A 15,001-nucleotide genomic window follows, 5' to 3' on the forward strand; every position below is an offset into this window, starting at 1 on the left:
TGGCACTAGTTTCCAGAGCGCACAAATTCTGTTCCTCTGAAGAATCTTTAAACCAGGAATTAGAAGTAATCAAAAAAATCATTTTTTTGATTACTTCTAATTCCTGGAAGTAATCTTTTCAGCAATTCTTTTTTTCAGAATTTTTTCAATAATTCCTTTGATTACTGATCACGATTCACAAGCCTTGGGCTTGTGAATCGTGATTTCCGACTGTTTGCTGGGGAGGCTACTGCCGTGTGTTGGAACGCGGTGGGGAGTTGGGGTGACCTGGCTGACGTCCCATTGACACCAGAAGGTAAAGAGTGAACTAAAATCTTTTAACTTTTTTGCTTAAATGATCAGTATGGTGACTCGTATGGGTGCGCACATATGCAAATTTCTGCACACATTCACAGCAAAAAATTAGAGGGAACATTGCCTATTAGTATCTCTGGAGTGATGGTGAAGATTTTAAAGAAATTGGTAAGAACTTGCATCCAGAAATGGGTTGACAGACAAACTTTACAAGAAACAGCAAGAGCTGTTTATGGCTGAGTTGGATAAAGGGAATGGATATACTATAATGCTGTTGGAGTTTGCTAAGGCATTTGAAAAGAATACCACGTGAAAGACTATTGCACAAACTGGAGAATATGGGGTTGCAATGTTAACTACTCACTTGGATAAGTGGATGGACAGGTATTGAAAATTGGTATTGGTACATGTGAATCTGTCTGATTTAAGGTGACCAGGTGGCGATTTGAGTTACAGTGATACTGGGCAGGATCTGACAAGCGATGTTCAATGGCCGATGATACAAAGATAGGCAAGGCAGTCAGGGCGCTGATATCCAGCACTTACAGAATGATTTAAATAGGCTGGAAAGATGGGTAAATGATAACTGCTATCAATTCAATGTTAAAGTGTAAAGTTATGCACTTTGGCATGATGAGATTTACAATGACATATTGGCAGGATTATACTACAAGAAGCTTGAAGTTATGGTGGATAGGAATTGGAAGTTTAGAGGAGCGTTTCCCAGATATTTTCTATGACGGAACACTTCAGAAATCCTGAAATTTTCACGGAACAGTATTAATAATTAATTATAGCATAATCATAGAGTATTAGTACACTTATACTGTGACATGTTGACAAATATAAAATTACATTTAAATCAGTTATCAATCACTGGACTAATGAAATCTTGTAGCATTTTGTAATTTCCTTAGGCCAACATCATTAAATTAATTTGTGCTGATTTTCATTGACATATTCCATTCTGATCACCAATAATTTATAATATTATTATAAGTACTTACGAGTGAATGCAGACTTTTTTTTTCTGTGTGCTGGTAGTTTTCTCCTCCTTTTGTACATCCTGGAGATTGGTTTTGTAGGCTGGAGGTGGATGAATCAATATCTGTTGTGTCACAAACACCTTTAATGAGAGATTTCTTAACACCAAAATTAAACAAAGTCCCCTGTCTCTTATTCATATTAAAATTTAAATCTCTAGACCTATTACTTTTAAAAAATCACAGCACTACGGTTTCGAAACAAACACTTTCACCCTACAATATAAACTTGTGAAGAAAGTATTCAGTATTAATAGATTTGAGAACTGGATACAGGATTATACTACAGACTACCTTGATCTTAAATTTCAGTGGAAAATTTTCTTTATACTTCCTTGCTGATTGGTCACTAACATTTGCAACACAGATGTTATTTTGTTCGGTTTTGAGAACAGAGGATATGCTGAACCATCGTTGTAATCGGCTTGCAGCCAATTTTTATGACTGGTCATAAACAGCGGTATTCCCTTTCCTGAATTACTTCCATGTTTAAAAATACGACTTGGTCACTGACATCATGGAACACTTATTCACTTTCCGCAGAACACAAAATTTGGGAAACCCTGGTTTAGAGGATAATTGCGATATTGAAATGAACATTGACATATAAGAATAAGGAAGTCATTTTGTATCTTTTCAAGGCTTTGATGAGACTGCATCAGGGTTACTGTGCAGTTTTTTTTTTTTTTTTGGGGGGGGGGGTTAATGAAGCTGTTGAAAGGGTGTAAAGAAGAATTGAAAAGATTATATCAGGATCATGGAACATAGATTAAGATAGCCTGAGAATATGTGGATTTGCAGACTCTGATAAATGGGGGAAAGAGGGATGATATGATAGAGGTCTGTCAACTTCTGAATAGGTGTTATATAGGATATTGTGTAATAACATTTTTCATATGGAAGATAGAGAATACCCATGGAAAGTTAAGTTTGTGTGAGGTTAAGAAAGGAGTAGCTACATTTCTCTTTGATATTTCAGATAAATCTACAGACAATGATTTTAAAAATAAAGATAAATATATTTAAAAAATATGACAGTCTTTGGAGGTCTTTTTCTCAGCCACAGAGTTAGCCTCTAACTTGTTGTGAACCTTTTGTCAAAAAGACTTGACAAAACAGTCTGGTGTCCTTAGCTTTGGCCATAACTTTGCAGCAATACTTTAGAAAACCTTGTTACATATATAGAGCCTTTTTCTTTGTCTTTAAATATTGCCAATAACATCAGGCTTGATGTAGTTAACATCCTTTTACAAGGGTTGCAGCCTAAAAGAAATCTCTCCAACAACCAGCTCTTTGCTTTCCATAAATTATTATTGAGAGACACTGAAGTAGGCCACATACTATCTGCACTGTCATACCTATTCTCACACTACTTGCACACACCACATCCAGTGGCAATCCATTCCAATCACACACTACTCTATCAAGAAAAAAAATCTAGTCCTCACTTCCTTCCCAACAGCATTTTTTCTCAGCTTCCAAGTAAGCCTGTGCATCCTTTCCCACCCTCTGAGAAATTCCATCTATTGGTATGACCCTTTCAGAAGTTTGTCAATCATATCACCCCTCCTTCTCCTGTTTGCCATCTACAAATTCTCAATCTGTCTTCATAATCAGTATTCCACAATCCTGATATTATTTTTAACACACTCACCAATATATCAGAATCACCATGGAAACCAAACCTGTGTGCAGTGTAAGTGAAGCCTTGTAAAGAGGCAAATGACTTACTCATCTTTACATGCCAAAGTTCATTTCAGCATTGCAATTATCCTCTGAATTGTATATTTGCAATATATCCCTTGAACTTCAACCTCCTATCTACAAAAACTCTGGCTCAATCTAACCCCACCAATATAATATGATATTGGATATCTTATCGCACTAAAGTGCATGACGTTACATTTACTAACACTGCACTGATAGCTATTTTCACATGCCCACAATTCCAGCATATTCAAATGATTCTGCAAATACTGCATATCAATTCCTTCTCAATGTCATTAACGTACAGATTGAATAACGATGGCCCAAAGACTGATCCTTGTGGCACGCTGCTGGTTACCTTAAATCTTGAAGACTCCCCCCCCCTCATATACCACTTTTTGATATCTGTCAGTCAACTAACTTCTTATCCATGCTGTATTCTGGCAAAAGCCTTAGCAAAATCCAAAAGGTATCATGGTGTATCCATTCCCCTTGTCTAACTCAACAGCAAATATTATTATGGAATGTGAGCAAGTTGCTCAAACATGACCTTTCCCCATGCTGTTCATTGCAAGCCCACACCAAATTCTCCAAAAGCATTCATGTACAGACATAATTTGCAGATCTGTTCTTATCTAGTGCCTTACTTATGCAAACATCCTTGCACATGCTTGATAAATCTGAATCATATGAACACAAAATCACTCTTTCCTTATAACTATTTCCATCATTAACACAGCTACATAACATTGTAATTTTTATGGCTAATATATAGCCTACTTTTGTTTAGGAGTGTCCCATTTTTACAATGTCATTTGCTCTTTACTCAAATCTTAGGGCATTACTGATGTGTTATAAAACGAATATATGAAGAATAATATAGGAGGAAAATTCAGACATACCTTTTTTTGGATGTTGGCTGTCTCCTTATCCTGGTGATATGCATACATCTGCTGCTAAAGGAAGAGGGTTTGGGAAAGTGGAGGAATTATTTGAAAAAAACCCAGGTTTTTTCAAATAATAAGTCTGCAAACTTCATAGAGGGTGTCAACATAATACAGTAGGCCTCCCCCCGTATCCATGGGATTTGGTTCCATCATCTTTTGTGGATACCTGAAACCGCAGATAGTAGCAAACCACTAGTGAGACCCAGATTTTTGCACATATATAGCAAAATTGAAGCAGGAAATTATTAGTAAATTGACTTAGTCTCATGCGCTATGAACTGTAGGGTTCTTCAGTGAATATGTTATGTAGTTAATATATAATGTACACACTAAATTGTATGGCTAAACAAATAATAATAAAAAGAGTTATTATAATTGCGGCTATTTAGCCTGCTTCAGTTTAGGAGTCCTAAACTGAAGCAGGCTAAATAGCCGTAATTATAATAGTTTATTAAGAGGAGTAACATGAGAGTTTTCCCAGAAATAATATACATAAAAAGAGTTATTTTTTTATTAAATTTCTAGACTGCTACTGCATTTGGGGCAATGGAATGTGCCCCAAATGCGGTAGATTGCTCCTCGATAATAATATTACATTTATTTAAAATTACCATGAAACAATTTTTACGTCTTTAGAATCTACGAGAAGCAATGGAATGTGTGCCCAAATGTGGTAGAAAGTACCCCTGAATAGGTGAAGTGGCAAACCAAAAAAATTGCCTCATTCAATAAAACTTTGTTTTTAGACAAATAAAATTTAACCCACATAATTATGTAGAATGAAATGAGAAAATATGCTAATGAAAATGTAATTGTTAATAAAATCTTAACATTTTTATTCTTATTAGGAGGAATCAACTGAGATCAGAACACCTCATTGTGTTCAGCTACATATTTATTCATCTTCCGAATCTTTGGCAGTCGGCTGCTTGCTTGCCTACTGGGCAAATGATGCGGACGGCCAAGGATCATCAATAGTAGAACCTTTGTCAACTTTTTTAAAAAACATTGTTACTGGAAGCTGCTGTTTATGTCTCTTCAATTCAGTAAACAGGTTCTGCAAAAATTCCAAAGCTTCTGTTATTGTGCGAGTAATTTTATGCTGCACTCCATCATTGAATCATAATTCATTATCTGTTCCTTTAATGTTTGAGCTATTTGAAATACCATGGCAAATTTTTCGAGTGTCTACGCCGGTGGTTCTTGTTCACTTTCATCCTCAGCATCATCTTCTTCTGTAGAAGATTTGGCAAGATCTTTCAACTCCTTGTTAGTGAGCACCACATGATTGTCCATCTGTGTAATCATTCAATTTTTCTTCTGTCATATCGTCAAATCCTTCTCCACCTATTTTCTGTGGTGTTAATTATCACTGTTATCTGCGAGTTAATATCAGGGTCATCTTGGAAATTATGAACGGCATCACTCCACAAATTCTTCCAGCAATGCAGTTACCATTTCTGGTTTCAATTCGTCCATTTCTCCTTTGATGAATACAATTGCATCTGCAATTGTGAATGATTTCCAGCATTCCATGACTCCAACATCAGCAAAATCCTCAACCACTGCACGAATCATATCGAAAACCTGCCGAGCATATGAGGCTTTGAAGCATCTAATGACTTTGATCGAGTGGCTGAAGCAATGAGGTCATATTAGGTTGGAAGAAAACCACTTGAACATTTTCATCTTCAGTGATTAGTGACTCAGGATGCCCTATGGCCATGTCTATTATCAATAAAACTTTAAATGGTAATCCTTTCCTCTCCAAGTATTTTTTCACCTCCGTAATAAAACATTGATAGAACCATTCCATAAATAACACGGCCGTGCCCCACACTTTTGGATTTGATTGCCAAAAAACGGGCAGACAACTTTTGTTTTTAAGGGCACGTAGATTCTGTGCTCGGTAAACAAGGCCAGGATTAATTATATGACCAGCTACGTTGTCACAAGTACCAGCATCAATCTGTCCTTAAATGCTTTAAAGCCTGGTGCTTGCTTCACAATTTTATGGATGTAGGTCCGTTGGGGCATTTTCTTCCAAACGAGGCCAGTTTCATCGCAATTAAAAACTTTCTTAGGATGATAACCTTTCTCTGCAATAATTTTTTAAAATTCTGCTGGGAACAGTGCAGCAACTTTCTCATCAGCCTATGCAGATTCTTCCATAATTTTTGTTTTTTAGATTAAACCTAGTTTTGAATCTATGCAACCAGCCCTTACTTGCTGTAAATAACTTTTCTTCCTCTTCTGTTTCGTCTTGCAGCCACGTCTTCATATAGGATCAATGCTTTTTATCGTAATGCATTACCGTCAATAAGAATCCTTTTTCTTGTTATGTCTTCCACCCACAAATTCAAAGCTTTCTCTACCTTGAGTAGCACCTTATCATGCATTGTACCCGTAACTTTTGCAGATTTGGACACAATGGAAATCATATCAAGCACAAATTTTTTCTTTGTTCTTCAACACTTCATGTATCGAAGATTCGTTTTTATTATAGATTTTGGCAGGGGCACGCCAAGGGTATTTGCTGCCCAGGTGCAAACTTTTATCGGCCACTCCTTAAAAAAATAACTAAAAGAAACTGCATGTAGCATTTACTACAATAAATAAAATAACAATTTATGCAAACCAAAAGTTACGTCTTATTTATTAAAAACACAGAATACATAGTTTCGTATAGTTATTTTTAACATTTTTTCAAAAACAAACGAAAAAAGAACAATTATTTCTTAATATAAACAAAGATTAATTGCACATGCTTTTATGTAAAATTTACTTGACATGATTTTTTTTTGTTTGGCACAATCATTTATTATATCCTCCATATCTAAATTAGTAGCAAATTGATGTTCTATGCTAATAAGACTTAAATTGTTGAGTCTATTCTGTGTCATTGTACTGCGTTACGGAGATAATTTTTTATAATTTTCAGCTTTGAAAAAGATCTTTCGCCAGTTGCAACAGTCATAGGTATTGTTAAATAAATTCTTAGTGTTATTGACAAATTAGGGAAAACACTAAGATCATTCAAAAATATATACTCAAGTACCGAAAATGTGTTCATATTTGGATTAAGATAATAAAATATTTTCTATTTCCTAGTGTAATTCCAAAGAGTTTATATCAGAATCTTTACCATCTGTCAATTTTATCTCCAAATCTTGACAATATTTTAATTTTTCTTTTTCTCCATTGGTTTTAATAAATAAATGTCATTTAAAAATTCAAAAACATCATGTTCTTTCGATAATATAAATCTTTCATGAAGTTTTGAAATAGCTATATCAATTATAAGTAAATAAAAATTGACTTTGAAATTTTGTTCTTGCGATTCAATAACTTCATCTTCACTTTCATATGAGAATAATCTTTTTTTTTTTTCCGAGGTCTGACTATTGGCATACATAAAAGGAAAAATTGGATCACAATCCACTGTATTTGCAATTTTGGTTGCTTTCCCCTAACATATTTAAATACCTCATCTGTTCTACAATCCTTTAAATAATTTTTTTAGATCTATCAACATTTTCATTATTGTAGACATAATTACATCTGGTTTTTGCATCAAATTACTTATGACATTAATTTTTGATAAGATTTGGTGCCATATAACAAGAGAACATATATGAATTTTAAAGATTTTTATTTTTAATAATAATGATTCAACTTCGTTCCTTGTCACTATCTCTTGATTTATTTTGATATACAATGTATAAAGCATTGTATATTTTTTCTAAATTATACCTTAAAGCTCTTAGTGTCTATGCAGCTTGACCATCTCATATCACAAACTTTTTTTAACAGTAAAACTTGGGCATTCCTCTTTTAAAATTTTCCAATGATAGGCTGATTTAGAAAAAAAAAATATACATTTCCTGAATTAATGAAAAAAAAATTGCTATTTCATGCAGAACACTTGCAGCATCATTTACAACTAGATTAAGCATATGAGCGGCACATAAAATGCTCTCAGGTTCATATCTAATATTCTCTTTTGGAAATCCTGATTTTTGCCCTGTTATCATATGCTTGAGCACGTAAATCGTAAAGATTTATAGTTTCTGATTGCAAAAAATCCAGAACAAAATTTGTTAAAACTTCATCTGTTGAGTTAATTATTGAATAAAATCCTAAAAAGGGTTCTCTGATTTCTATTTTTTTCTTGTCATTATCGAGGTAAACAAATCTTATAATACTTGATTTTCATGAGATGCATCTAAAATGATAGCGTAATATTTTAGCATTTTAACAATATTAGATTTTATTTTTTCTCCTATTTTATTGAAATTATTTCATCTTGCATTTTTTCATCTAAATAATGTGGCAGTTTGTTCTTATCGGTTTGTATTCTACTTATATGACCTGCCATTACATTATCGAATTTTGTTAGTTTCTATTAATTTTAAAAAATTACCATTGCTATCTTCAAAAAGTTTATTACTGTTACCTTTGAAAGCTAAATTTTGTCCTGCTAAAAATTGAACTGTATAAATAATCCTTTCTATTTATTTATACAATTTATAAATAATCCTGATTACATGATTTTTTTCTAGTTTTATTAATTGTTCATTTACCACATCTATTGTATTATTATTTATAAATAATTTTTTAAAATCGATCCATCACTTGTAACATTTGATATATGCTTCACTTTTTTCATGGCGCTCTAATGTTCTCGATAAATGTTGCCAATTGCAATAACCAATTGCATCATTAAACGCATTAATTTTATTGTTAAAGTTTACAAGGAAAACAATATACTGAATTTTTGCATTTAGAATACAATAACCAATTTCTTATTACTTAATCGTTTATAGTAATAATCTGTTTTTTTCATCTTTTGGAAAATCAATATCATATATTTGTTTTGGTCCAACATCTATTAGAATCATTTTGAGGGCCACGTTCCTGGATCATCAAAATCATGCTCAAGGATAGAATTCATAAGTTTTCAGTTGTTATACTTGTATTGCACACGCTTTTGTCACCTTTCTTCTGGTGAGCTGTTGAGAGTTTCAAAAGTGAAAGATGAATTTTCTAAGCATCGTTTTTTAGCAGCTATAGAATCTTCAGTTAAATGTATGGCAGAAGAATCTTCAAAATTTTTTTGAGCAACTGAAGATTTGTCTGTACATGAAGATGTAGATGCAAAATAATTGGAAATAGAGTCGTAAAATTTTTTTACATTTTCTTCTTTCTGTGCTCTTTGTTTTCCATATTCTGCTTCAGAAAATCTTTTTCTGACATCTAAAATAAGGGTTATTAATATTATATTATTTAAATTTTACGATGCAGGATATACCAAGAAATGAATATTACTATTAATGATTATACTGCATTGTATAATCCAAATTAGATATTAGCTATATAAATATTTGATATTTGTTTCTTGCTGCCCAGGTGCAGTGCACCTTTTGCACCCTCAGGTTGATGCGGCCCTGGATCTTGGCAACAGTTGCAATTGACTTTTTTTTCTACTTCAATCATATCAATAATCTTTGATTTTTCACTAATACTGAGCACTTCACATCTTCTCTTCGGTTTTGAAGCCATTTTTAAAATTTTCACAATTTATTTGCTTAAATTCAAACGACGCCATTTTTAATTGCAATGACAGACAATTGACTGCTTTCTTCGACAATTTGAGTAAAACTAAACATGCACATTTAAGTCCACATGCCTAGCAAAACGATTGTGTTTCAAAGTTTTCAGCCTGTGCGTATGTGTGTTTCAACCGGAGTGGCACTCGACCGTTTCGCGCGCTTTTTTCAAACTGCAGATAAGTGAAACCATGGATATGGGGCCTACTGTACTGAATATTAGCTGTTTTAGTTGATCTAATGAATTAACTGCATTAGTGATATAATACATGGAAATACTTAACACTAGATTACTGTTATTTTCTAAATTTTTAGGGTTCACTATAGTAAATTTTCCTTAAAATAGCACTGTACCTACAGGACTTTCAGTTGACATATTCTTTAAGGAATTCCTTTCAGCTGAATTTAATCTGATGTATTGTATTCATGTATACATAGACTTGGTAGACCATAACTTGCAATCTTTAATTTTTAATGTAAATCTTTTCCCTTTTTACATTGTATGATATTGTGAATAAACAGTGCTGATGATGATTGTATTCATGGTACAAATAAGGTCCATAGTTGTTGATTATACTGGACTTTATATCATGAAAGTAAAAGGTAATCTCTTATTGCAAATGAGTTATTGCAGATTTAATATCCTTTCATCAGGAAAGTGATATTTATAACACTTTCTATGCAAAACCAGATTATTGAGAAAAGATTCAGAAAATTAGCTTATGCCACCTCTGTATATATATATTATTAAAAAAAAAAAAGTTTTAAATGTCTGAACATTGCATTACTAATGACAATGCTTCACTAATAAATCTTTTCATTATTGCCAGATTGGAATGAATTATTCACTACGAAGTGTGTACAATGTGGATACCCAATAGAAGCTGGAGATCGTTGGGTGGAAGCTCTTAATAATAATTATCATTCTAAGTGCTTTAAATGCAGTGTGAGTGATTTTTTTTTCCTTAATACTGTTCATTAATGAATTTCAAAAGGTATTGCTTTTCGCATGAAGTTATTTTAGCCTAAAATATTAATTAGCTTGGCTTGTAAAGCATCTATTTTATATATTTGAATATGTGAACCAACTCACTTTCCATCAGCCCATTTATCAAAACTGCTGTGCACCAGGTTAAATTGAATGACAAGTTTTTGAAGCATTCAAATATATAGTTTACAAGGAAACCATTCGTGATTTAAAAGTTCACACAGTCATACTTTGACTATATTGGAATCTTTATGTAATAACTACACTTTGCTTTTGTTTAGTAAAAATTAGATATCCTACTTAAATTTGTTTAAATAAATTTTAAAAAAGTTATAAATTAACTGTTTGAAGAAAGTATTTGAAGGATAAATGCATTTCATGCTCTTGAATATAACACTCTAGCACAAATGGATGAATAGCAGAGCATAAAATGCATTTAACACTAGTCATAGTGTTGTCTAATGTAATGTACTAATTTTCTTTAATTTTGCAAACTTTACAGATTTGTAATAAGAGTCTTGAAGGCCAAAGTTTCTATGCCAAAGGGGGACGTCCTTTTTGCAAAGCTCATGCCAGATAAAGAGGGAAGAAAAAAAAATTCATTTGTAATTGTTCTTGTCTGTTTCTTGTCATGAGTTTTAAACATCACTCAGAAATAATATAAAGTCTATTGCAATTGTGTTTCATATGTAGATTAAATCATTTTCTCCTTAACATTTAAATACAATGGCATCTGAACACTATTTTACAATACTTGAGCTTAGATCTTATTTGTGGAGATTGGAGTGAAATACCTTTGTATCTTAAAGTGTGAATAAATCAGATTTACTTTGTTTAGTGTAGTGTAATAATATGGAAAACCAAAAGTTTGTATGTTTAGAGCACAGTTTGACTATTATATTAACATTATTAATTCTGAACTAAATATAATTTTAAATTGCAAATTATTTTAAACCTACTACGTTGGGTTACCACAGCAATGTTTATAGCCATTGACAGTGCATCTCAGGAAATTCACTGATCAATGTCAATCTTTCGAGTGCTTCATTGCAATTTAGTCTTCTGATAGTTCTCATATAATTTATTACCAGTTTTTTCATTAAGGTTTAAAATACAAATTAGACAGAAATTACCCAGTTATGATAATAGTGAGCACTACTGACAGACGCATAATTATGCAAAAGGTGTGCAGAGAAGTCAGGATGAAAGGCTAATGTTGAATTGAGATTACAGCAACAGTATAGGAGGACAGATAGGTCACTGCAAATTAGAACTAGGGGTAAGGATGTACAATAAATTATACTTGCAAGGAAAGAGATCCTCTTGGGATAGATGATCAGAAGGGGGGGGGGGAATAACACTAAAGACTGTGACAGCATGTGAGGTGGGAATGGATCTTCTTCTTGGATGCTCCAATCTGAAAATAGGTTGGTGGTAGCAATATATCATATCCTGTGCTCTCCTTTTTATTTCTTCATAGCTTTTAGCTCTAGTTATTATATTGGAAGTTTTTGTCCACTTGGCTAGACTATAATACATTTAGTTTAATCCTTTATCCAAGTGTAGGCAAACAAAGTTTGCACCTGAAGTATCTTCAGGACTGAGGCAACTTGAGGTAAAGGTGGACAGCTCTCATCACTTGCCTTAGTATTTCCCATAATGCAAAGCACATCTCCTTAAAGGCATGTATAATGCTATGCATTAAGGGAAGGGTCACTAGCCAGAGGTGGTGATACTAAGGTGGAAGTAATGGAGAAGTCATATTTACCTATACGAGTTGCCAAAAGGTGTCTCACCTTATTATTAAATTACTCTGGATTTAGAGAAAGATGGTGGAAGGTTTTGTCCACTTGGTTAGATTATAATAAATTTAGTTTAATCCTTTATTGAAGTGTAAGCAAACAAAGTTTGCACCTGAAGTATCTTCAGGACTGGTAAATATAGTAGATAGGTAAATATAGCTTCTCATTCACTTCCACCTTAGTATCACCAGCTCTGGGTCTGGCTCCCACTAACGAGACCTTAATAAAGGTCGAAGCTGATCTGGATAGTGGCCCCTCCCTCAATGCACAGCATTATACATGTCCAGAAGGAGATGTGCTTTTCATTATGGGAAATATTAAGGCAAGTAATGAGAGCTTAGTCCCCCTTTACCATGAGTTGCCTCAGTCCTGAAGATACTTCAGGTGCAAACTTTGTTTGCTTACACTTGGATAAAGAATTAAACTAAATTTATTCCAATTATTATAGTTAAGTTGTTCATATAGGACATTTTCAGTCTACCTCTTGATTTCTTCCCTTCTACAGTCCCCCTCCATGTTTCAGGTGGTGTCCAATTAGGCTTTTTCAAGCCGTTTACAGAAAGACATAAAAAATGTTGTAAACCAACTAGTAGCTAAGGTTACACGTTCGCGTGACAGAGAGGACTTATTGTTCTTATTCATTATCACGCATGCGTGTTTGTTGTAAACGTGTAATGTGATTACTGGCTAGCTGTAATTCAGATTGATTTAGAGAGAGGATCAGGTTTTTCCATAAACTGTTTAGGATTGCACCCTGATTTCTGTTGAGGTTTCCACCAGTTATTAACACTATTGTGGCTTCCTTGAATAAACAATGTCTATAGTCGTCATTCAGATATGGCATGGAGCTGTTTTGCCACTATCATGTGGTTAGATGTACAGAAATGATGTGCTAAGCTGGAAGAGATACTTCTGTTGTGGTTTACATCACCAACATGTTCTTTTTGTCTGATTTCTAAACTCCGTGAAGTTTGTCTGATGTAGGCCAACAGGAGCGTAATATACTCCTGGATATTTGTAGAATGGCACCTTATCTTTTGGGGATCCTAAAACTTGTCTGATACTGGTGGTTGGTTTGAAGACCACTCTGATGTTGTAGGCTCTTAATAATCTGGCTATTCGATAAGAAATTGACTTGATGAAAGGGATCACTACAGTAGAAATGTGCTGGGAGCGTGATTCTTCTTGTCTGGGGTTGTCACCGTATAGATGTTTGGAGGATATCCATTTTGTGGTAATGTGTTGGCTATTAGTGAGAGTTCAGTCTGTGTATCCTCCTCTTCTGATATAAACTTTCTGGCTGTATTTCAACATGTGGATAATGCTCAGTTTGTGTGTCTTGTGATGGTTTGAAGTATAATGAAGATATCTTCCAGTATCTGTGGGCTTTCTGTAAATAGAAAATTTGACACTATTTGATTGTTTCTTTATCAAGATGTCTAAAAAATGCAGTTGGCTGTTGTTTTCCACTTCCAGAGTGAATTTTATCTTATGTATTAAGTTGATTTTGCCCACGAACAATTTTAGGTTTTCTAAGCTGTCTTGCCATATAATGAAGATATCATCAACATATCTCCACCATATAGATGGTCTATGGGGAGATTGTGGAGAAAATTTCTTTTTCAAGTTTTTCCATGAAAAGGTCTGCACAAGATGGAGATAGTGGGCTTCCATCTTGTGCAGACCTTTTCCAAATTGACAAAACTTAAACACAGATCTTTGTTATATTCCCATGATTTCTCCACTATTTGTCGTAAAGTGAAGATCTGATCCTGACAGCCTCTATTTGACCTGAATCCAGCTTGTTCTTCACCAAGCTTTCTTCCACAATTCTTCTCAACCGTTTCTCAAGTATACATGCATAAATCTTATGAGGAACACTCAGTTAGCAAAATACCTCTGTAATTCTCACATTTAGTTTTATTTCCCTTTTTATATATATGGGTACTATGAGAGCTCTACTCTAATCATCGGAAATTCGTCCCTCTGTCCAGGCATTCTGAACTTTGCAGCCACTGTAAGACTTTTATACCACCATACTTCAGCATTTCTGGTCAAATATCATCTACTCCTGCACATTTCAAGCCTTTGATGGCTTTTTCTACTTCAAGTATGGCTATGTATTCCTGACTGTATGCCTGTTGAGTGTTTTTTACCACTGTGCTATCACTGCTTGTTTCATTTAGCAATTTTTCGAAGTAATTACCCCATACTTCAAGAATATCTTTTTCTCCAGTTTTCATGTCACCTTTATCATCTGTAACTCTTTTTACAGCACTCTTTCCTCCATTTCTAAGCTTCTTCAACAACCTCCAGAATATTTTGCCACCTTCTTGATATTTATTTTCTATGTTCTTGCCAAAGTCCTCCCATGACTTTTGTTTAGCTAGTTTTACACAGTGTTTAGCTTTCTTACATTTGTCTCTGTATTCTCTAAGAGCACAAGCTGACTTATTTGTCAGGAACTTTTGATATGCTTTCTAGTTTTCCTTCACTACCTTTTTAACTTTCTGTGTCCACAATGGAGTTCTAATTTTTCTATCCTTGCAGTCAACTTCACCACATGCCTCTCTTCAAGGCTTGCCACTGAATCTCCATGGTTTGGTTCCTG

The 15,001-nt window shown here is 33.9% G+C and overlaps 1 protein-coding gene across 1 annotated transcript in view; it reads left to right on the plus strand.

Moving 5' to 3' along the window:
• LOC150104300 (uncharacterized) overlaps nucleotides 1-11,425 on the plus strand; it is a 346,794-nt gene extending 335,369 nt beyond the window's left edge. Inside the window, exons 14-15 of the mRNA XM_090396282.1 lie at nucleotides 10,431-10,546; nucleotides 11,091-11,425. Coding sequence (XP_090252408.1) covers nucleotides 10,431-10,546; nucleotides 11,091-11,168 — 194 coding nt within the window. The 3' untranslated portion in view covers nucleotides 11,169-11,425. The remainder of the gene's footprint in view (nucleotides 1-10,430; nucleotides 10,547-11,090) is intronic.
• The last annotated feature ends 3,576 nt before the right edge of the window (nucleotides 11,426-15,001 follow it).

This window comes from Typopeltis vanoorti, chromosome 8, assembly GCF_054136105.1.
Source record: "Typopeltis vanoorti isolate ZY-2024b chromosome 8, IOZ_Tvanoo_1.0, whole genome shotgun sequence".
In the NCBI taxonomy this organism is placed as follows: Eukaryota; Metazoa; Arthropoda; class Arachnida; order Uropygi; family Thelyphonidae; genus Typopeltis; species Typopeltis vanoorti.